Consider the following 23,952-nt stretch of genomic DNA (forward strand, 5'->3'; position numbering starts at 1 on the left):
AAATGTATTTGTTGGGGACTATTTTCAGCTGTGGATGAATACACATTCACTGCTTTAATGGAAAGGTTCCCAACTTTTTCTGTTTCTTTTCTAAAGTACCGCATCAACTTTCAGATGTGTTATTCACTGGATATTATCGAATATTATTCGTACTATTTGCTAATACAGTTTTTACAATATTTAACAACATTGTTACAACACGTTTCATTCAATTAAACTGTCAGCATTTAGGTTTGTTTAGTCCAGTTTGCACGAGTGGCGTTCTATTACTTATACTGACTATTTCAACTGCATATTTATTACTTTTACTTAACTATTTAGGCCATTTATCCATTACTTTTAGAACTATATGCACTGTATATTCATTATTTTTAGCAACTTTTCTTCTCTGCTCACTTGCTTTTCACACATAGTTTCTGGCTTTCATACATGGTGTAATTTTGTCAATTTTTTATTTGGCAGGCACATGGGTTTGGAAGGCATGCTTTCTATTAAATCGCCCAAAAAAAAAAATTAAAAGATTAAAAAAAAAAAATCATCTAATTTTATTATTTTTAAATTCCCCAAAAAAAAATCACAGAAAAAGCTCTAAAGAAAAAAAAAATCGTTTTTAAAAATCAGCAAAAAATTTAAAGGAATAAAGATTGCCATGAACTTAAAAAGAAAAATTTTTTTTTAAAAAAAGCAAACATGCCTCCCAAACCCACGGCAAGTCCACAGGATTGGGATTCACAGCTCCCGTGTTTCTAGCAGCAGAATGGCTCACTGATGTGTTTTAAAAAGTTTTGGACGACAATGAAACCGGATGAACGGAAAATATGTGCAGCTTTAGATGAACATGTTTTAGCAGGATCAGCTGATTGATGGTTTTGATCGTATCATTTGATTTGCTCATAATGAAAGAAATATATCTTCACACGAATTTGTTGAGTTTGTGTGTGTATCTGCTTGCAGCTGTGTGTGTGTGTGTGTGTGTGCGCGCGTGTGTGTGTGAGTGAGTGTAAGGGTATTAGCTGGGGTCCCAGGGTGAGTGCTTAGAGAGTTTTCAACAACCATAATCTCCCCTCCTATAATGTCCCCGGGTCAGGGGCCAACCCTCTCTCTCCGTCTCTCTCTCGCCCGCTCGCTCGCTCGCTCTCTCTATTCTCCTTGTTTTTTGGCTGAACTATCCGAAGCCCTTTTGCGTTAATCCGTCCTTTTTGAAACCAGCACCCTTCCCATCTCCCCGCCTCCTCTGCCACGCTCTGCGCTCGCTTTCTCTCGCTCCGTTTTTGGCGCTCACCCCTTTAACACTTTCTCCTTCCTGTTCTCTTTTTTCCCTCCTCTCATTCTTTATCTCTCTTTTTCCCCTTCTTCTCTTTCTTTTCCTTCTTTTTTCCCTCTCATCCCGCTTTCTTATTTCTTCTCTTTCCCCTTCTCCCTCTGTCCCTCTGATGCGGCGGCGTGACCGCAAAGGGACGGGGTTCATTGTCAAGTCGAGGACCTATCGCACCATTCAAATACACAATATCACACACACACAGACACACACACACACACACACACACACACACACACACACACACACACACGCACACAAAAACTCACACACTGGTTCCTTGGTATCTCTGGCACCGGCTGAATGATTGACAGCTGAAAAGAAAGAAGGAATTCCCTCACAGCCTTTGACCTCGTTTCCTCTCTCTCGTCTTTCTCTGCGGCTGCTTTTCTCACTTTTAATTTTTAACCTTCATTTTAGACACAATCCTGAAGACTAACTTTGTTTTGCAGATTTTGCGAAAGATTTGTGACCTTTGTGAACTAAATTGTGGCTCGTTTGAACTCTCCGTTGATGTAATTTGAGGTTTTTTGGGCGTGCTTGTCTTTGTCGCTATCCCTCTTTTTTCCCAGACGCTATTTTTCTAAAACAGATGTCATTTTCCTGTCGCTAATGATAACGTTTGACTCACCTGCTCCTTCGCGGCCGTCACACTGAGCTGTCAAAGATGCGTCAGCGCGCGTTGTTTCATCATCGCCTTCCCCGTGTTAAAAGTTGCACTGGAAAACAAACGCTGCAGCCGGCGGCCGCCATGCACCGACCCTCAGCACCTGCAGCGAGAGGAAACAAGCAGTCAGTCCTCCACATCTCGACACTTCCATCTGTGCAGCTTTAGAAGTACTTTAGAGCTCAAGTTACTATGGAGGGCATCAAATAATTATATTAACCCTTTGACACCCGGAACAGCATCACTTTTCTCGTGCTGTATTTAAGTATTTAAACCTCTGAATAAGCATTTTGGTTAGAAATGTTCCACAAATTATTTTTAAAAAGCTAGGGGAAAATGTCCTTAGGAAAAAAAACTACATTTACATATTTATGTTAAAGAAATATCATATTTTAAACACTTTTTTCCGGTTCACTTCGCTTATTCTTAATTAACTTTCAGCTAATTAGGTTAAAAAATTTTTGGGTTAATTCTTTTTGTTGCTTTTTTATGGCTATGGAAGATCGAGAAACATGAACATGTTTTCTAACACGCAACAGACAACCGTAAAGGAATTAACGATGACAATTTTTGATTGTTTTCTATTTATTAAATCCTAATTTCAGTTAAAATTGATTTTTTTCTCACTCAAAATCTACACAAAGGAGCTGATGATGTAATTCTCAAAATATGTTAAATACGACCCATGTTGGGAGAAGATCGTAATTTTATTCAAGATTCAATACTTTTGCCATGTTTGCCTGTTACTTCACTACACTTCTGTGTAGTGGAGTAAAAGTATTTTTCTCCAGTTTTACTTCAGTATCTATCAGTATATTTGTTTCCTAATGCATTTTTGTTAATTTGTTACTACAAAATAAAATCAGGGTTTGGCGGATCAGTGGTCCAAGCTTCCAACTTAGATTAAAGGTTAAACACGTGAGGACAAATGGAAACAGCTCCTCTCAAAGCTGCAGTGAAGTTTCGATTTCCGGTCAGGTCGCACGTCAGATTAGGTGCTACATGCTAGCAACAACATTTCACTCTACGATGAGACCGACTTCATGACGGAGGCAGAAATTTGGTCTCGACGCACAGAGAGCGAGCACCGATTCAAGGAGATACAGATTTGTGACGGATGACTGCTCCGCTGCAGCGTGTCGGCTCTGAAGGTGAAAGGTTTTCTTTAAACCCTTTAAGTCCTGAAGTTTAATGCCGACACCACTGAGTGGCGTATATGTAAGGAAGGAATAAACTTGATAATTCCCAGAAATTCTGAATACTTGTATTTTCATAAACAGCATTTACTTTCACTTTAACTTTCACTACTTAATTACATTTAATATAATAAAATTACTTTTGACACAAGTGCAGTAAATATCAAGGACTATTCTAAAAGGTGACTTAAACTTCTATCAAAGTAGTTTTTTTAGTAAGATATCTGTACTTTTACTCAAGTGTGGCTTTCAGGTACTTCATCTACAACTGAGTGCACCAAAAAATGTGCCTAGTTTCCAATTATTTAAACTGTCGAGTGAGATATGTTCAGATCTGAACACATCTACTTTAATTTAAATGGAAATGCATTTATGTCAATTTATGGGATATTTTCTGCAACTCAGATAAACAGCTGAAATCAGAGTTTTCACACACGTGCATCATGCAAATGATACACACGTATAATGTATCTCTTATGCAAAACATTACATTCATTTTAAATTATCCGTACGTATGCGGTGACAGCAGATGATATTTGACGATCTACTGGCTGCAAAAAAAATATAAAACTCTTTTCCTGCAAAGTACTGACCGACTCTGTTTCTGACTTTGCTGCACTGTCACTCATTTCCTGCTACTGTTTTCCCATCAGCCTCTGTGTCTAGAAAAGCCCTCTCTGCTCTGTCTAAGCGTCACTCCAATATTTCAGTTTTATAACCAAGTGTACACTTTCTCCCCCACTCCACACACACACACACAAACACACACACACGCGTGCGCTGTCACCCCAGCGTGGCGGTGTGTGTGTGTGTGCTGGTGGAGCCGCGGCGTTGATCTAAGTAAACATAATTAGCTTTGTTTTTTTGTCTTGCCCTAATAAAAGAGTCATTTGTTGGACATTTCCACTGCGCTACAAAGAGGACATTTATAAGCCCGGGCCCAGGTTGCCCCCAGGCCAACCCCAACAGAACAGACGGGGGTATTTTTAGCACGGCCGGCGCGCTAGCTAGCTCTGCTTGGACAGTGTGTGTGTGTGTGTGTGTGTGTGTGTGTGTGTGTGTGTGTGTGTGTGAGGGGTGTGTGTTTGTAGAGAGAGAGAGAAACAGAGAGAGAGTGCGAACAAGAGGGAGATTTTCTGAGATTTTCTGAGATCGCGGTGGCGTTTGTTAGACTTTTTTGAGTGTATGTGCGAATGTGTAATGAAAGGTTTTATGTGTGAGTGTTTGGATGGCGTGTGTGGAAAATCCTCGCAGAAAAACCTCCTCCTCTCTCCCTCCTTTATTGAGGTTCTCGTAAAATATCTGATAAATCTCTGTTCAAAAAAATATATAAAAGGGAGTCTGTAGAAGCTGACATCGCCGGTTACCACAAACGGCCGTTTCCAGACTGCAAGTTTAAAGAGCTATACTTTAGGAATATTCACTTACTTTGTGATTAAACACTTTACTGGTGTGTGCATAACCTTTAACCCCGACATAACCTGACTGATACCCGAATTCGTACCTTAATATGACCTCAACTCGGATCCTAAGCTCTGTGCAGCATTTCATACCTAATGACGCCTCGGGGTCCAGTTTGAAGCTGCATTCGCTGTTCTCAACCTGCCGGCGCCAGTTTTACTTTTACCTCAAAGCCGACAGGGAGTTTCGGAGAGACGGACATAAAGTGGTTGAAAAAAACCGACAATTTTACAAAGACAAGGAGAAGGAGATTATTATTTGGTTGTGACAAAGAAAACGCTGTCATTGTCACAGTCAGGACAAACAAGAATGCAAAGGAGTGAGGAGGCAGGAGAGTCGTGTGGTTTGTTGAATGTAGGAGATTTAAAATAGGAGACTTGTGTCGCGTTGTCTGCTGAATGTAGTAGGAAACTGTCATTTTGTTTGTTGAATGTAAGAGATTTAAAGTAGGAGACTGTCGTGTTTGCTGAATGCAGGAGATTTAAAGTAGGAGATTGACATGTTATTTGTCGAATGTAGGAGATTTTAAGTAGGCGACTGTCGTGTTTGTTGAATGTAGGAGATTTTTTCATGTTGTTTGTTGTAGGAGTTTTAAAGTGGGAAACTTTGTTGTGTTATTTGTTAAATGTAGGAGATTTAAAACAGGAGACACATTTTTGTTGAATGTAGGAAATTTTAAGTAAAAGACTTGTTTGTTGAATGTAGGAGATTTTAAGTAGGAGATTTTGTCGTGTTACTAAATGTAGGAGATTTAAAATAGGAGACGTGTTATTTGTTGAATGTAGGAGATTTTAAGTAGGAGACTGTTGTGTTATTTGTTGAATGAAGGAGATTTTATGTTGGAGACTGTCACATTTGTTTAAGAAACTGAAATTTGGAAACTCTGATTTGTTGTTTGATGAATGCAGGTGATTCAAAGTAGGAGACATTGTTTAATGAATGTAGAAGATTGACTGTAGGAGATTTTGTGGTGAAAACAGCAGCATCATGAAGCCTTGATACCGCTAATTTAAATACAGCCTGGGGATGTGTATCACCTTTACAATTAGAGTACGTAATGCATCTGAAGTGAATGACACCACCTGCTTTCACAAGCAACAAGCACAAGCAAAACTCACGTGAAGCTGCAGTTTAACAACAATAAGACAAAAACAGGGTGAGTGCACCCTCAACTCGTTGATTCCTGGTTTTGTTCAAAGATTATTCACATTAACAAAAAGCGACTGCTGGAAAAAACGGAGTGGCTCCTCGTTACGTACACACGCACACATCGTTTTTGTGCCTCCCCATGCAGCTCTCTTAGTTGCTAGGCAACACATCCACAAGAAAAAAAAAGCTTTAAAACTTTATGCCCTCCATCATTAAGAGAAACCTCTTTATGGTTTTCAGCTCACATCAGAGTTTGTTGCCTGTGACCTCGGCGGTGAAAATCAGCCGTAATGTTGTGGTAGCAATTTTGGTTTCTGGGTCTCTTTTTGCGAAACTGAAGCGAGTGTTTACAGCGGTGGCTCCTTCGCTCCGCTGAAGTTTGGAGGGAAAGTGTGTTTCAGCCTGCGCAATCAGTGTGAAGCTGTGACGCCTGCGTCTCTGCGGCGACGTCTACGACTCTGTACATGTGTGTGTGCTGTGATTCCGTGTGCGGTTTTGTACGTGTTCTCCTGCATGAGAAGTGTGGCGTCATTACATCACAACTTTTCCATGCTCGCTCTGTCTGCGTGTGTGTGTGTTTTGCCAGATTTGAGAGGGAGGGAGGAGGGGTGTACACTTCTCACCTTTTACGTTAAATGTCATCCAGACCACACCCCTGGCACACACACGCACACACACACACACACACACACACACACACACACGGATTATTTTAGTGTTACTTTTTGTTCAACGCACTATTATTTTCCGGGGACTAAGACGGATGAAAACCATCAGTATGCTGCCAAAAATGTGTGTGAAAAGAAAACAGAGAGAAATGGGAGGAGAAAATGTATGAAGAGATACACACATGATGCTCATAGCTGCAACCACACACACACACACACACACACACACACACACACACACCAAAGAAAGTACACAATCAGCCCAACCTGATGCTGTATCTTGGAGTGTGAAAGGGAGCCTTGTCTGGCTGCCTGAGGAACTCCCTTCGAATTGGACTCTGTGTGTGTGTGTGTGTGTGTGTGTGTGTGTGTGTGTGTGTGTGTGTGTGTGTGAGAGCAGGCCTGCCAGGCAGACATACTAAACCACTCTACATCCATGTGGCAGCAAAATGTAGCTTGGAAAACAACCCCACTCTTACACGCACACACACCCCGAGGGCTCCAGAGGCCAGCCGGCGACCTGGTGTGTGTGCGCGCTAAAATGTGTATGTGTGTATGTGTGCGTGTGTGTGTGTGTGTGTGTGCATGCCACAGTAAAAAGAGGAAGTATACAGGAGCTGTGAAAACAGTTCAGGTCAACAGTTTGTGCCCAGACAGATCGGCAGAGAGAAAGAGAAACCAAAATCTGCAAAAGGTGAAGGATAAAAGTGTGAATATGACTTTAAAAATACACTCTTCAAAGATAAATCAACCGAGTGAGAGACTTTTAGGCGGTTATCCCAAGTAGCTGTGATGAATGTCAATGGCAGAAATGTTTCTGCATTGGTTTATATTGCCCAGTTTTTGTACAAATCCAACATTGGTTGCTCTTAAGTTGTCCTTTTGCATCGCAACGCTAAGCAAAAAGAAATGTAGAAAGTGAGACTGATTTTTGCAACCACAGGAGCAAGAAAGAGATGAGAATGTAATGCAGCTGCAGCTAAAGATGCATACTGAGTAAAGCTATGTAGAAAGAATGCACGGCGTATATAAAATAATGTCAACAGCTCGTGAAAAGGTCGTAACATCTGAAGCAGCTTAAGCGCACTGACAAACTACAGCTCCAGAGGTGGGGCGTGTCGGGCTGAATGCTAATTAGCAGCATTTTTCATCTATAAAAGCAGTCTGGCAATCAAGAGTTTTCAAAGCAACATGAAACAGCCAACAGAGCTGCAAAGAGTCTGAAGCATCTGTGCTCAATTTGGGCTGAGTTCACACAGAGAGACGTTAAGATGTGAGGTGCGTTGCGAGAAGGGGAGAAAGAGATGAGCTGCAGGAGCTAAATAAAACAAGAGGCGAGAAGGCAGACGTGTTGTGTTTGTGTGGTGACATATTTAGGTCTTCATCTTCTGAAAATTTGAAATATTTAAAAAAAAATCAAGGTGCTTTCCTTGTTGAGTTGCACCTGTGCTTTGAAAGATGTGCAGCTGAAAAGTGTTCAGTCTTTGTGAGTAAAGCTTCGAAAACTGTAAGAAATTATGAAACATATCAACACCGTCATAAATGCAGGCGCTTCTCTGCCTATTAAACTTATTGTATGTAGTGCACAGCATGCACCACCAGAGCTCAGTCTCCAGTCTTGACACTGCAACACCTAGTTGGTGGAGGGAGACATTACAGGACTGTAAACAGCCGGTGGCCAGCAGGCAGAGAGAGAACGTGGGGAATAACGACATGTTTTTTATTACATCTAACTTGGTGAATCAAGGATTTATTTCATCCAAAACGGACCTGTAGTAACCAAAAATGGTTTGGGTGAGTTTAATTTTGTTTATGTGGAGTTCGAATTATGTTTTCTGATGGGTTAACGAGGAAATTAAGCCTCATCAGTCAGAGTGATAGCTGAATTCAAACGGTGCACAATTGTATTTCTCTGTTTAATAAGAATATAACTTTCCTTAAGCTGAAAGTAAGTATTAAGTCCATAAGTCTGACTGAGTTCTTATCTGACACCGTCCAGCGGATCAGGTGGCCTTTATGTTGGGATCTTATGCCGAAATCACTGCAAAAGTGGCGGCATTTGACAACTTTGGAATGAGGACGGACTGGTGTGTTTGTTACTCACCCAATGTAACATCACATGACATACATCACTAGCATAAGGACACAAACAGCATCCTCTTAGGTGAAAGTTTGAGGTTTGTTTGACCCATCCACCACCCCTCCCACCTGCCCTGTGCAGATTTTCTTGCTCGTTTCACTATGGCAGTTGGTTGGAGGGTTAAAAAATGTGGCACCACCCGGTGCATCTCATACCGCGCCTAGAGGGTGCCTCAGTGCGCTGGTATCTGACAAAGTGCAGGTATTTGACAAGTTGAGATTGTGACTAGTTTGTCAGGACATCTCTGCTTCTGTATCTTTTATTTTAACAATCATTTTTTTAAGATCTGTCTCTTTTCGGTCCCCAAACTTTGTGGAAACGACGACAGCTTCAGCTATTAATCCTATCTCACACAGAGGAAATATAACAAAGTGATAAAGATGAGAAGAAAAGCATAAAAGCACCAAACCAACAGTTTCTGCTCATGTGTGGTTGATTCTTTTATTCAGAGTGACTTGCAGCAGCTGAGCAGGTAGTTACTGTAATTTTCTATTTCCTCCATTTTAACAGCTTTTGGCGACTGCGGCAGTTTTTTGATTTGATTGTATTAAATGTATCAAGGCTTCACTGCAGGACTCCGTAGCCACAAATTGCACCGTAAACCAGAATCACAGAGAGGAGAAATTTGTCAGTCAGTGGAACGCTGCAAAAGATATGTTTGTGCGCACACGCGCACATGCACACACACATGCACACCACACACATACACACCACTGCTGTGAGAGGTGTGTCTCAAACAGGAAACAAACTACCTGCTAAAATTAGTCCCAGAAAGAATTATGCATTCACACACACACACTTACACTTTGTACACAGAGGCAAACACACACACACACACACACACACACACACACCCACACACACACTGAGTTCCAGTAATATGCACATTACGATCCCTCTCAATGTTTGATCCCTTCACAATAAAAGCAGAAAAGAAAGAGACTCCGTCTTTCTCTCTCAAAAATGTCGGTTATACCGTACTTCAGCCCTGCGTCTTTGGTGCATATGTTTATATATGTCACCAGTGTGTGTGTGTGTGTGTGTGTGTGTGTGTGTGTGTGTGTGCGCCTCACAGTCGTACATATCTCTTTCCCCAGGAGTAAACTGGGGTCAAACCAGTTAGTGTTGTCACGGCAATTTGCAGTTAGGCCTCTGCGTGTTTGTTTGCTTTGCACTTTTTTTGGTGAATTTTATGAATTTGGAGAACCTGAACATGCATGTGTGTTTTTACTGTACGTGTGTGAATGATGTGTTTGTCTGCGACTGTTGGTGTGTATGCCGTGTGTGTGTGTGTGTGTGTGTGTGTGTGTGTGTGTGTAACACAGTAAGCTGCCCTCGGGCTGATATATATTCTTTTCACTCAAACAGCCCATTTACAGTTCTGGGGTCGGCTCCCTCTCGCTCTGCCGTGACCCGGACCGTTTAGAGGTCAGCGTCAAAGCTGAACTCAGGTCAGCTCGCTAACTGACTCCAGCTCTGGTCCTCTGGGGGTTTACTGACAGCCAGGCTGCTCAAACTGCGGCGCAGGGGCCCTGAAATGGGCTGTGTGGCCTTTTCTGGTGGGCACTAGTGTGAAAAAGTGGGTTTTCAGTCTCCTCTGTGGCAAGAAAGTTTGAACTTTTGACACATTACAAGATTTTTTCAGCATCTGCTGCTTAACGTTGCTGTCAGGTTTCTGTGCTCCTCTTTTTCTGTAGATTCAGGTTAAGTTCTTGTCATCTGTTTCCCCTTTAAAGCCAAAGAAACGATGGTTTTCGCAGCTCATTCTTATCGCATATTTGGCTCTTCTTCTACTGTTTATTATATTCTTCTTTTAAACTGGAAACATTTCACACATGATTTCCTGCGAGACACTAAAGGGAGAATTCACAAAAGGATGCGAGGCTTTTGCGTTCTCTAAACGTGCACAATTAAGACAATTCTTAACGAACCTGCAGAGTAAAATACACAAAGATACTAGAACTACTTTCCTTGGGGGTCACTTTTGCAAAATAAATGGAGGCCAGGGGCCGGTTACAGCAGGGTTTTAGGACATTTCTACGATTTTAGGATGTTTCTCTTAAGTCCCTCAGTCCACAAAAAAGCACTATAGACACAGGATGAAAGTATTTCAATACACATTTTACGTATTAAATCTTAGCAGTACATCCAAAGTTTTGAAGTATACTTTACGAAGCAACAGCTAAAAGGATGACCCAGATCAGTCCTTGAGGGGCCCCATTGAGATCTCTTTACATTCCTTCATTTCGTCTTTATGGATGAGAAATTTCATTTACTGTATTTGAAGCCAGAGCCGAAAATGTTTGGAGAACCTTTGACCTTCACTATTCATCGGTGGATGTTAAAGCTGAACTCCGATCACATCCTAAAGGCATCCTGAGTCAGTTTTCATTGAATTAACCCCGTGTATACGCGCTTCTCAAACATCTGCAGTCTGCTACCTTCAGTGTATAAGTTTACTTTTGCTCTGGGAGCCGAGATGATGGAAACATCAGTAACTTTTAGCATGTGGGGACCCACCAGAAATGGTCTGTTTGGGCCCCAAACCACAGAGAGAGAAAATACTTACTCAGAGCTTTTAGAGGTGAAGATCAAAGCTGGAGTGAAGGTCAGATCCTAAAGGCTGTTTTAAATTAATAGCAAGCGTAAAAATCAGTCGTAAGAATCGCTGCGGAGCTTAAAACTGGAAAGATCTGGTTTGCAAAATACCATCAGTGTCTTTTGGCAGCTCGGAGAGAAAGTTTTGTTAATGATGTGATGGTGAGAAGGAGGAGAATCACGATTCAGATGACGAAAGACGATGATTGTCGCCGCTCCGCAAAGCATCCTTTAACCGTTTAAAAACCAAGCAAATTGGCTTGATTTCCTTAAAGACATTGGGAGGCAGCAATGAGCAATAAAAGGAGAAATTATCCCAAAAAATTTTGAAAAATGAGCAAAGATGTAAGTTGTAAAAATTAGTTTTAAAAAACACAAATAATTACAATAAATACATTTTAAAAAATATTTTTAAACTTTAAGAAAAAAGTAGCTAAAAAAAATTAAACAAAAAAATTGACATATTTTAACAAAATATCAAAATGGCTAAAAACACAGAAAACACTGGGTGATTTAAGGATGGAAAAGCACCAGGTGTCCTTGGACGAGTATGGTTTCAATTTGTCTGATGGTAAACAACTTCCTCAAATCCTTGTCTCTTCAGCGTCCATGTCTTTTGTCTTTTTGGTTATAACCTGTAGAGCTGTATGATTGACCTTCATGTCTCCTCTCTATCTAGGGTTCGGGCTTCCACGCGTCGCGGAGGCAGAAGTACGGCAACGTGTTCAAGACACACCTGCTGGGCCGCCCTCTGATCCGGGTGACGGGCGCCGAGAACGTGCGCAAAGTGCTGATGGGCGAGCACACGCTGGTGACGGTGGACTGGCCTCAGAGCACCGCCACGCTGCTGGGACCCAACTCGCTAGCCAACAGCATCGGAGACATCCACCGCAAGAGGAGGAAGGTCAGGAAACACCCGAATACGATATATACACACGCATGCACATGCTGGACATTGGTGTGTCATATGAGGGCAAGAAAGTTGCTTGTTCAGGGGGTTTCACACGTCAGAGTCCTGAAACGGTCTTTTTTCTCGGTGGAAATCATGCCAGCAACTGATCAAATAAAGCAGCACCTTTACAGTGATAATAGATGAATGAATACGTTTCAATGGTGGCTCTGAAAATTTGAATCTTGCTCTGTTTTTTTGTAAAAGTCACGCCGTTTATGCACCAAAAAGACAAAAAGACTGTAATACTTTGTATGTGTTTCTCAGATTTTAGAACATTTCTCGGATTTTAACTTCTTCAGTTTATTTATCCCTTAAGAACTTAATTTGTGAAAAAACATCCGTGCGTGTACAGCTCACACCCAAACGCACAACAAACCACACACACATATCACACACAACATACCATCGAGCAATCAGCAAGTGGCAAGTAAAGCTCTGCGAAGCACAAAAAATAATGACGAAACTAGACACTGCTGTCTTATTCCTGAAGGACTGTAGGACGTTTCTCTGACACCTTTTCAGCCGATCTTGATAAAGTTGTTTGGTCTGCACCAGCCTAAACAAACCATACAAACCAGGCAAACCAACCTGAGTTTGTTTTCAACCGAACCAAACAGGGTCGGTCTGAAAGCGCCCTTAACTGCAGAAGTTAACTACAGCGCACGCTTTCCTTTGCATTTATTTAATTCCCATTCAAGACACTCTGGTGAAATTGGCTTCACCATGTTAATGTGGACTTCAAAACCGTCTTCAAAACTAAACTGTTAGTCGCGAATAACTTTTAAATTCAGCGATTAATTGTGTTTTAAAAAATGAACCGTTTGACAGCACTAGTTTAGACACAGAAACACACACATGCACTTGAAAGAATCCACTGTCAAAAGCACTGGAGTCATCTGCTGCACAATGAGGAAGGTAGGACACACTCTTACACACACACACACACACACACACACACACACACACACACACAGAGAAAGAGAGAGTCCCGGTGTAAAGCTATCCCGTCCTCTCAGTCTTATCAGCAGCGTTCTGGCTACTGAAGCGTGAGAACGACCCCTCCATCACTCCGTCCTCTCCTTCACTCTTCTACACGGAGACACCCTCCCGCCCTCCTTCACCTGTTTTTCTGTCTTTTCTCTCAACTTAATTTGTTCAAATTCTTCTTTTTCCTGACTTTTACACATATTTGTGTCTCTTTCTTTAGTCCAAAGACTCTTTTTCACCTCCTGTCTGTCTTTGCTTCCTCCCTTCTCTCTCTTTTTTCCGTGCCAGGACCATTTCAGGTAATCAGCCACTTACCTCTCCCTCCTATTATCCCGTTATCCCCAGGGCACATACCCCCCTATACACACACACACACACACACACACACACACAAAGTCACAGATAAACACACAAAGGACAAAAATGAGATGAACAGGAAGCTGGTCTGGTGTTTTTTCCTGTAAATCAGTCTCTAGTTTTCTCTCTCTGGATATCTTTTTTTGTTTTTGTTTTTTTGGAGGGATTCGGAGGTGGGGTCAGGTTTCGTTGCCGCGGTGCCCGGGGACAGTGAGGGGTCGGCTGGGTCTAATCTGGGCTCTGATCCCCTCTCCTCTCCCTGGAGACCCCCGCACTAACCTCATGTAATGACCCCTGATTAGGAAGGCTGCCTCCAACACGGCACAAAGAGGGGCTTTCTGTGGGGGGCTCCACACGCACACACAAATACACACACGCACACACACACGTATAACAGTATACAAAAGCATAGTATGTGCACACACACCTTAACGTTCCCCTGCTCTCAACACAAACAGCCAGATGCAGACACAACATGTGTCTGCGATGAAAAAGTTTGAGTTCTGCGTTTAAGGAAAGACGTCTTTGAGCAAGACAAGCAGTCTTAAACCTGCTGATATTCTGTCCATCTGTCCGTCCGTCTGACCTCTGACCCTCCCAAAGAGGCAAAACGAAGAAGTTTTCCCTACAGAGGTCAAGTGATGAAGCGTGTTCAATTTTGAACGTATCTGCTCCGGTGTAAGACATACAGCGATCCCGGTTCCCTCACCTCAAAGTCAATGGGATTTTCCAAAGGATTTTTTCAGGCAGACGCCTGAAATAACGTTAAAACAAGCTTAAGAGACTTTAGCGTTTGTCAGTAAATACTCCACTCGATAGGTCTGAAGCCTTTATGTGGCATAAAAAAGGCATTTGCCAACAAGTGGCGAAATGAGACTACAGAGCGTCTGGAAGCCGCCGTTTGGTTAAGTTCAGGCGAAAGAGGCACATGGTTAGGTGTAGAAAAAACATCACCAGCTGACAGGAAGCGAACTCCAGAGTCCTGCATGAAAGTCCAGGGTTTGATGGATCCACTCATCGCTCCTCCAGCCCGCACTACAGTGACATTTGAGCTGCTCATATCATACCGTTATCGGCAGCGTTTCAACCTGACGCCGTCCAGCAGAGCATCACGTTTGACCGTCTGACTCTGTTTCATCATTCTGATAACAGGAGGGTCAACAGAGAGAGACGAAAAAGAAAGAGAAAGAGAAAACGGGGAGAAGGGCAGAGAGGTCAGCTGGGCAGTTTTCAAGACTTATGTAGTGAGTGTGTGTGTGTGTGTGTGTGTGTGTGTGTGTGTGTGTGTGTGGGTTGGCAGAGCTCCCTCCTGTTTTCTGGGTAATAAAACTAAGTCAACAGCAGAAGCGAAACAACATCAACTGCAGAGAAAGAATGAGCGACTGGCTTACCGTCTGACCCACTGGACCAGAACTGCTTTTCTGTGTGTGTGTGTGTGTGTGTGTGTGTGTGTGTGTGTGTGTGTGTGTGTGTGTGTGTCTGCCGTCCTTGCGGTTTTCGTACGGAAAAACAATCTTCACACAGCACATTAGCCTTTCGGTGGATCAACAGAGCCAGCCAGTTTCCATCTAACCCCGTGTTAAGCTAGGAAACTAACTCCCTCAAAGAGCCACAGCGGCCTGCTTTTCCACTACGGGCCGGTCGGGGCCAAACGGGGCCAAACGAGGCCAGCCAGCGCTCACACATCATCCCCCGTCTGAAAAACAACATCAAACATATTCTGCTGCGGACAGACAGAGTTTATCGCCGTCATCACCGTATCAAGGCCTCAGTGTTGAGTTTCCTAATGAAGTGATCTGCGTGTTTCTGGACTGAGTGAAACCTTCATGGACACTAAAGGTTTAGGTGTCGCTTCTGATCGCTGGTCCCAGTTATCGATCTGGTTTTAGATTCCTCCGAGTCAGAGACACTCAGCTTTCCTCAGGGGCCACTTCTGCAAAATGACAGGAGGCCAGGGGCCAATGGCAGCAGCCACCACACAGGTTGCTAAGATTCAGGACATTTCTAAGATATTAGCACATTTTTAGTATTTAAGGACTTTTGTTGGATTTTAGGACATTTTTCTGATTGTCGGATGGTCCTAGGATTTTAGGACATATCTAACATTTTAGGACGTTTCTAGAATTGTAGGACATATTTAGGATATTACTAGGATTCTAGAACATTTCTGGGATTTTCGGACATATCACATTTTAGGACGCTCCTGGGATTTCAAGGGTTTTAGCACGTTTTTAAGATTTTAGGACATGTCTAGGATTTCAGGATGTTTCAAGGATTGTAGGACAATTTCTAGGATTTTAGGATGTTCCTAGGTTTGTCTTGACTACTATAATAACAGGTATATGGTTTAAAAACTTCTTAAAATCAGCCTAACGTTGGTGTAATGTGGGATTTAAATGGATTCAGATCTGATACATTTCAGTATCGGAGGGCTTCAGTTGACCGACTGAACTCGACTATTTTGCTTTTAAGTGACAGTTTATTAGTTTTCCGCATGCAGATCACAAAAAAACAAAGTCAATTTTGTATTTAATTTTCCTACCTGCACAAAATAAGCAAAATAAATGATTTGGGACGCTTTATATAGCTTGCCCAACAACATAAACTGAGAAAACACACAGTAAGTGAGCTGCAGTAAACACGCTGATGTGGCCTCAGTGAGCCCGACACGACCTGCAGTGGAAAATCGTCCCTTTATACTGAAATAACAGCGCGTGAATCCAACTTAGCTTCAAACACACACATGCAAATACACACTGTGTTGACAGTGGCAGCCAGTTCTTTATTTTCACCCTTCTTACATACCTCTCACTCTCTTTTCTGTTCCTTAAACTCCCTCATTCTCTCTCTTTCCACACTTTCCTTCCCCCTTGTTTTTCTTTTTTTTTTTCTCCCACCTCCATCCCTAAATTTAGGGAAAAGGAGAAACACAGGCGGTGAAAACAGAGGGTGAGACTGGACAGGAATGAAAGAGACATGCGGAGGGATTGGAATTGACATCTGCCTCAATTTAAGTGTCACTTTTTAAAGTTGACATCTTCAACCTGGTTTCTTTCCGTGTGTTTTTACACGCAGCCAGTTTTCCTTTGAGTGAAGGTGCCATCAGTGTGGTCGAGCGAGCGAGAGCCGCTGTGAGTCAGAGATGTAGTGAAGGCAGAGCGCTGAAAAGCGTCTGCTGCTCTGCGTGCAGCCGTCCTGTCCGTCTCACAGAGTCCTGTGTTTCTGCTCATCACCAGTAGAGGGCACCGCCAAATCTGACTGACCTACAGCCAGTCGTCTGTCTGCCCTCTTCGCTTTGCTCAACAATCTCTGAGGTCAAATTGAATTTAAAAAAATGAATGATGAAGTTTATTTCTACAGTGAGGTGAAGTTTATTTAGTCTTTTTATTTATGTTAATTTTTTTTTTTTTTTTTACCTTTTTAATTAATGTTTTATCAATTTTATTTCATTTTATTTGTGTTGTATTGCTTTTATTGTTTCTGTTGTTTTTGGTCTATTTCTTTGTATTATTTTATTGCATTATTTCTCCTCTGATTTTCATTTTATTCTAACACTACCCAAGTTTCTTCTTGCTTGTGTCCAATAGGACTGTTTGACTTTCTGTTGTTGTATTATTAGTCTTGAGAAAACCTACAGGCTGATTTTTATCAATCAGAAATACTTGATCGATCTCTGAAGGGAAGTTGGGTCTTTTTATGGTTAATCTTATGTATATAAACACAGAGAAATAATAAGAAAAAACAAGAAAAAGTATGTAAAAATTAGGGTTGTCAAACAATTGTTCTTAAAATTACGATTCATCTTGTGTTTTCTGTGCTCATGTAGCACCAATTTCAAAAGTATTTGCATCTTTCTACTGCAGAGACGGCCGAGTTTTATGACTTTTTATATCGGGGAAATACTTCTTGAAGCAGTTTGAGAACGCTTTTGCTACATGACGACCAAAAATCATGAATACTTTTGTGTCTTTTAACTTTTAAATATGTAAATTAACTAATTCAAAACGTTTACCCCCACACCAGGAGCTCTCAATAAGTTTTGACATTAGACGATTGCTCTAATCGACTGTTCGTGTAAATACGTCTGCATTTGCATATTTCTCACCTCAAATGTTTTCAGAAACATGTTTTCGCCAATCGTTTAACTGCAACACAAAATCTGTCTGGCCGCCATTGTGCCGAACAGGCAAGGTCGCGTTACGTCACACACCAGCGGGAGCTTTTTTCGGTCTGGTACATTCTGGTAGTTGTAGTTTTTCTACCTTTTGAGCAAATTATTTTAGTCCATTTTCTCATTTTCTCTGGTTGTGTAGCACCAATTTCAAAAGTATTTTTGCTTTTTTACTGCAGAAACGGGCTAGTTTTATGCAACAACTCTCTTTATATCCGTGAATTATTTCTTTAAGTCAAATCCAGTGAAAATACACACATTAAGAGCCAGCGCTGTGAAATTATACTTCGCACTTACAGGACCTAAACTTTAACATGCATGTTCCTTTTCAGAGAGAGCATTACAGAAATAATCGTGGATGTTACAGAAAATCAGTTAAAGTTGGTTTTGACTGCCGCTAACACTCTTTCAGATCAATCCTAAGCTGAAATAACGTGATTCAGCCTCAGATGTGACTTTTTAAACTTCACCTGGCTGCTCTGACCTCCACATCTAAAGCCAACAGAGCAAATCCTCCTCTGATTCAAAGTGATGATAGAAGCCGGGGAAGACGTATGGACTGCTTGTTTGAATAAGAAAAGGGGATATTTAAAAAAAAAAAAAAGGATGGATGAGGGGGCAGGGAGAGACGGGAAGAGGAGGGAGCAAAGAGAGAGAGAGAGACGGAGGGAAAGGAGGGCAGAGAGAAGAATAAAGGAGTCTTTACATGTCTGTGGAACCAGCAGCTCGCAGCACTTTCACATAATTTAAGACATATGGACGTTATTAGGACGACCGTGTCTGTGTGTGCGCGACAGTGTGTGTGTGTGTCTTTAAGCCTGTGTCTTTGCGCTGCAGGCTACAGAAGACAGTCACGTTTTTGTGGTGCAGCAAAATGACTGAACAATCCCCCCCACCTCCACCTCCACCCCCGTCCTGTGTGGAACTTGGATCGTCCCAGAGTGACGCTGCATAAAAAACTGCGCTTGATTGGCAGCCAGGCCGTGTAGGGAGATACCATGTGTTTGTCTGACCTGTAGTTACCTTTCAGAGTCTCCTGTCCGCCTGCGCACACACACACACACACACACACACACACACACACACACACACACACACACTGACTCACTGGTCCTACAGTAGCTGCTGCTCCGACTTTATGAATGTCTGCGTGTGTGTGTGTGTGTGTGTGTGTGTGTGTGCAGGACGAAGCAAAGTACTCGCCCAAATTGACCAATTATGCATAATCCAGTGCAGACGGGTTAAATGGCTAAATTCACAACGTTACACAACCTCCTCTGGCTTGACGAATATTTCCCCCGGTGGCTCTGAAACACATTCGTCTAGTTTTCTCGGCGAGTGGTCAACAAACTGGCCGACAGCTGGCTCCGTCACACATAAACAGCTGAGTCATGGATGCAAACCGTGGAGGTGGACAGCTGATTGATTGGAAGCTAATTCATACATCAAACGACGAAGAATTAGCATCCAATTTGGTGATGAAGGAACCCATAAAATGAATGAACGACGGCGTAACCGACTAAATCTCTAACAGACGGGAAAACGGCTCGCTTAAACCGACCACACAACCACACCAGTAATCAGCTAAATGACTCAATAAATGACGGATAGACGAAGTAATCAGTGAAATTACTCAGATGGCAAGAGATTACCTGAGGTAACCAACAACATTCCCACCAGATCGTGTGACAAAGGGCGTCCCAAAATTTTACTTCTGAGGTACACGGCCCACTGAATATGTTCCTCTCACGGAGCCTGCCTGCTAGTTCCCGCTCAGCTCAGACTTTACGCTGTGATGAGGTCGCAGATTTTTAAACCACTTTCCGCTTTTTGGGCAAATCTACAGTAAATATGCAATGCTCTATAAACACAGAACCAAAGGAACCTTCATGGGACAATTAATGTTTTTTTTTTTAAAACGAGAAGATAATAATTATAATTGTGCAAAAGTTTTATCCAAATTCTATTAAACTTTTGAAACCTGTGCATAATGGCAAGATTTCTTTCAAAAACATAGGAGGAAATCAATGAGCAACTTATGAGAAACTAACCAAATCTGAATGAGTAAAATATTACAAGAAAAATACCTGAAAATTTGCACAAAAAAAGTAAAAAACAAAACAAAACCAAAAACAAACAAGGTTTAAATACATGTGAAGGGGGTCTGAATGCAGCACAGGAAAACTTGATGTCCGTCCAGGTTTCAAAGTGTTTATCGACCCTCCTCCTCGTACAGCTAACCCAACCCAACCGAGGAACCAGCAGTGACCAATCGATCAAACATCAGCTTTTCCTCCACACTGTGTGAAATCACCAGCCAGGCAAACAAAAGAACAGCCCTGTCAGCCTTGTGCTTCTCCCCTCAGACTGCGCTGAGGTCAGATAGTGTATGTAATCCCCTGCGGTCGGGGTTGGAGAGCAGGTCATGTAAGCTGATCTGTGACCGGCGGCCTCAGGGTGCGGCTGCAGAGGAAATGTAGCGCTGCTAACGTCTTAGAGCGCCCTGTGATCTGCACTAACCACTCCCTAACACACACACAGCATACACACATATATGTACCCGTACAGTGCATGCAACGCAATTCACACATGCACACGGCAGCAGCTCAGTGGACTATTGTTCATTCATTCGACAGAGGGAGGACTGATGAGAGAGGGAAGAGGGCAACGGAGGAGAAAGAAAATGAGAGGAAAAATGAGGCAGAGGACAAAATAAGAGAACGAGTGCCCAACTGATGGTTTGGTAGCTTAAACATCGACCTCAGGAACCACATGTACCCTCACTGGCCCAGGCTCAAATCCCACTAGAAGCTCCTGTGTTCCCTCTCAGCCTCCATTATGTCTGAATGAAAAGAAGCAGGAACACTTTGTCTTTAAAACCATGTTATTTCAGAGTATTAACTTATTGAAAACATATTACAACTACACAATAAAGTCATTTTCTTCTTGCATTATGTGCTTTAGGAGCGATGGATCCTATACAGCAGGGATACTGGGACACTTATGCAAAAGGGCAGGAGGCCAGGGCCGGTCACAGCCATACATGTTTCCAGGACTTTTGTAGGATATTAGCACGTTTCTAGGATTTTAGGACATTTCTTGAATTTTAGGTTGTTTCTTGGATTTTGGGACATTTCTTTGACATAGGACTTTTCTCGAATTTTAAGACATATCTCAGACTTTAGGACGGTTCTCAGATTTTGAAGGTTTCTGGGGTTTTAGGACATTTTTAGGATTTTGGGACATTTCTACGATTTTTGGATATTTCTTGGATTTTAGGACATTTCTAGGTCTTTAAGACAATAGGGGCTTAGCTAGGGCTCTGTCTGGGTTGCGGGATCCTTTACAGGCACATTCTTTGATATACAAGCTCTATTTCGATGCTGTTTTCTGCATACTAGTACCTTATGTATACTAAAGTACAAACACGATTCATAGTGTGAATCAGTTTTCATTGTGATTTAGAAAAGGGTTGGGGGGACCACCTAGAAACCTAGCAAGGGCCAGATCTGGCCCACGGGCCGTAAATTGAGTATCACTGCTGTACAGATCCAATTTATACACTGTGGTGCTCTTATGCTGGTTAATTCTGGACGGATGCAACTATCAAAAACTGTTTTTGAGGAGATTTAGTATGTAATTTTGCATCACGCAAGTCGACATTTTGTTAGAAATAATTTAGTTCCTCTGCATGGTTATAATAAGTAGAGAGGAAGCAATAAAAAGAACCCACAACGATAAAATAAATCGAGACAGACCTTAGACGAGATGCAATTTTGAGTTTGCGCAGGTTCCAAAGTAAAGAAGAAGCTCGTATAAAACACAAAAAGTACTTCAAAATAAACAAAAATGGAAAGCGATACAAACCTACATGCAAATGTTCAACCCGCATCTTAACTCGAATTTCCTAAAGATTTGTAAGGTTTTAATTGTGAACTGATGGCCCAGCCACTGACTATTAGTCAGAAGTATTTATCTCTAATATAAAATGTGCTCTTCACATGTTAAAGTCTTGTTTCATTGGGCAGAAAATGCAAACCATGTGCACCAGACAACATGCTGCATCCCCCCTGCTATTACTGATCAAATAAAACCTGTATTGTAAGTTCTTTTGTGGAGAATCAGACAGTCCTCTCCTGCTCAACTCTTCTGCTTCATCACTGAAAAGTTGACATTTCGCCCAAGCAGCGGTAATATTAACCATTCTCTTCTGCATTCAGACCAAATCGTGACTGTTTTGGGGGGAGAGCTCAAAAGGTTAAATGCACAAAAGTGTTATTTATCCAAATAAAGCTAAGTGTTAGTGACTGATTCATATTAATATAAAAGCCCTATTCTAGCCCCGTCTGCTCACTTTTCTGCACTCCTCTCCAATGCTCCCCACTTCTAAATCATTTCCAAGACTGTTTTAAGGGCAGTTTTGGAGGTTAAATCAGATGGAATGTTATTTGTCCAAACAACACTGACGACTGGTGACTGATTCATACGAAGAAATACTACAAGCAGCCAGGAAAGACTTAACTCTTCCCCCCCTCCTCTCTCTTGCTCTTTCTGCCTGTCATTCTGGTTCTGCTGACTACAGGGGAAAACCTCCACAATGTATAAGTCTCTTAAAGAGGGAGGGAGATGAATAAGGAATGGGCATCACATGAAAATGAATGAGAGGGAGCACACGATGGAAAGTCCTGTCTAGGTATAATTCAAGAGGGAGATGAAGGGGATTAATGGATAGAAAATGTTGTAGGGATGTGACAGCAGAGAGACCCAAGGGGAATATTAGGAACTTTGTAAATGGATGAAGTATGCAAAATTAAAGCGAGCCACAGGCGTTGAGTTAAAGCAAAGTTGTTATATTGTCGTAGGAGGCGAAATACTATCAAATTTTGTTAGTTTGTTCACATTCATGTGTCACCTGATGATAGGGTCTACATGACAAGACTTGATATTTTTAAGGCAACAACTGGGTATTTTTAAAGCGATGTCTGCATGTTTCAACGGTGGTTGTGGTGACAACAACCAGGTATTTTTCAAGGCACAGTCTGCACATTTTTAGCAGTGGTTAAGGCCAAAACTCTATTTTTTAAGGTGACATTAGCACATTTTTACTGGTAGTTGTGATAACAGGGTATTTTTAAGGCATCGTCTGTCCATTCTCTACCTTTTTGTCACAACGTAAAATTGAAAATTGAAACATGTTATGTGTTTCAACATGTACACTCCATATGAGACATACAAATGTAACATATGTGCAGTTTGCGGCAATCCATCAAATAATAATTGAGATATTTAAGTCACAGACGGATCTACATTATTATCCAATGAGCCACACCACCAGCATGGATAAAAATAACAATATCCTTTTTAAATATCCTAATACGTGTTGCGTCAAATTTGGTTAAAATTTGCAGGGGTGGTGAAAGTGTTAATAAATGTAAATATTACAGCAGAAAAAAAATGTTCTTTCTGCCATCTGTTCACACATCCAGTCAGTCAGGATTTGCCACCACGCTCTGAAGTTTCCTAAAGATGTTCTGCTTGTGTGGGTGTTGGTACGAACTGTACTTTAAGACAGAGGTGGATTACCGGAGACACTCTATGTGCTTAATCCGTGCTTTTGTCCTCTGCTTGGACTTGCGCTCGTACAGAAAACATTCTCTGTGCTTTTTGTCTGTGTGCCAAGTCATACAATTTATGAGCATGTAATGAAAATCCTGGTGGATCTTTATCTGTGTCTCTACAGTATATGTCATGAGCAGGCAGGTGCAGTCAAATCCAGCTTTTTAAATGACATTATATGTATGTTATTCTCTCCAGGTGTTTGCCAAAGTGTTCAGCCATGAGGCCTTGGAGTCCTACCTCCCCAAAATCCAGCAGGTTATCCAGGAAAGCCTCCGAGTATGGAGCTCCAACCCTGAGCCCATCAACGTCTACAGGTACGGCAGGGGTCCTAGTGTAGAAAGCATTCACAAGAGATAGACATGTCATTGTTCTTGCTCTTGGAAATTTAGGGTAGGATTATCAATACAAGAAGAAACACAACTTATGGAAAAAATGTACTTAATAGAGTTGAATCAGTGACAGAGAGATCATTACTAAAGGCATGTAGAGGCATTGTTATAATAAGAAGTAAGAACATCAGCCTATCATAGAAACATCAATCAATGGAGAAATATCATCATAACAATGAAAGACATCCCAGTTTTCTTTCAAAAAATGTAATTTCCAAAACATTTTTTCAGCATCTTGGGCTGAAATATTATCATTTAAAGTACAAATTACATGGCTGTG

At 41.8% G+C, this 23,952-nt stretch overlaps 2 protein-coding genes across 3 annotated transcripts in view; one reads left to right on the forward strand and one right to left on the reverse strand.

Annotated features, from left to right (window-relative positions):
- LOC121961985 (uncharacterized) overlaps window positions 1-23,952 on the reverse strand; it is a 233,782-nt gene that overhangs the window by 39,681 nt on the left and 170,149 nt on the right. For both annotated transcript variants that reach the window (XR_015775785.1, XR_015775786.1), the window contains exons 7-8: window positions 23,521-23,611; window positions 1,950-2,088 (exon numbers count right to left, since the gene is read on the reverse strand). The gene's annotated coding sequence lies outside the window, so the exon portion shown is untranslated. The remainder of the gene's footprint in view (window positions 1-1,949; window positions 2,089-23,520; window positions 23,612-23,952) is intronic.
- Window positions 1-23,952, forward strand: part of cyp26b1 (cytochrome P450, family 26, subfamily b, polypeptide 1) — a 41,387-nt gene that overhangs the window by 10,265 nt on the left and 7,170 nt on the right. Inside the window, exons 2-3 of the mRNA XM_042512140.2 lie at window positions 11,877-12,101; window positions 23,479-23,597. Coding sequence (XP_042368074.1) covers window positions 11,877-12,101; window positions 23,479-23,597 — 344 coding nt within the window. The remainder of the gene's footprint in view (window positions 1-11,876; window positions 12,102-23,478; window positions 23,598-23,952) is intronic.

Source organism: Plectropomus leopardus, chromosome 23, assembly GCF_026936395.1.
Source record: "Plectropomus leopardus strain MGB_pleo_1.0 chromosome 23, ASM2693639v1, whole genome shotgun sequence".
Classification (NCBI taxonomy): domain Eukaryota; kingdom Metazoa; phylum Chordata; class Actinopteri; order Perciformes; family Serranidae; genus Plectropomus; species Plectropomus leopardus.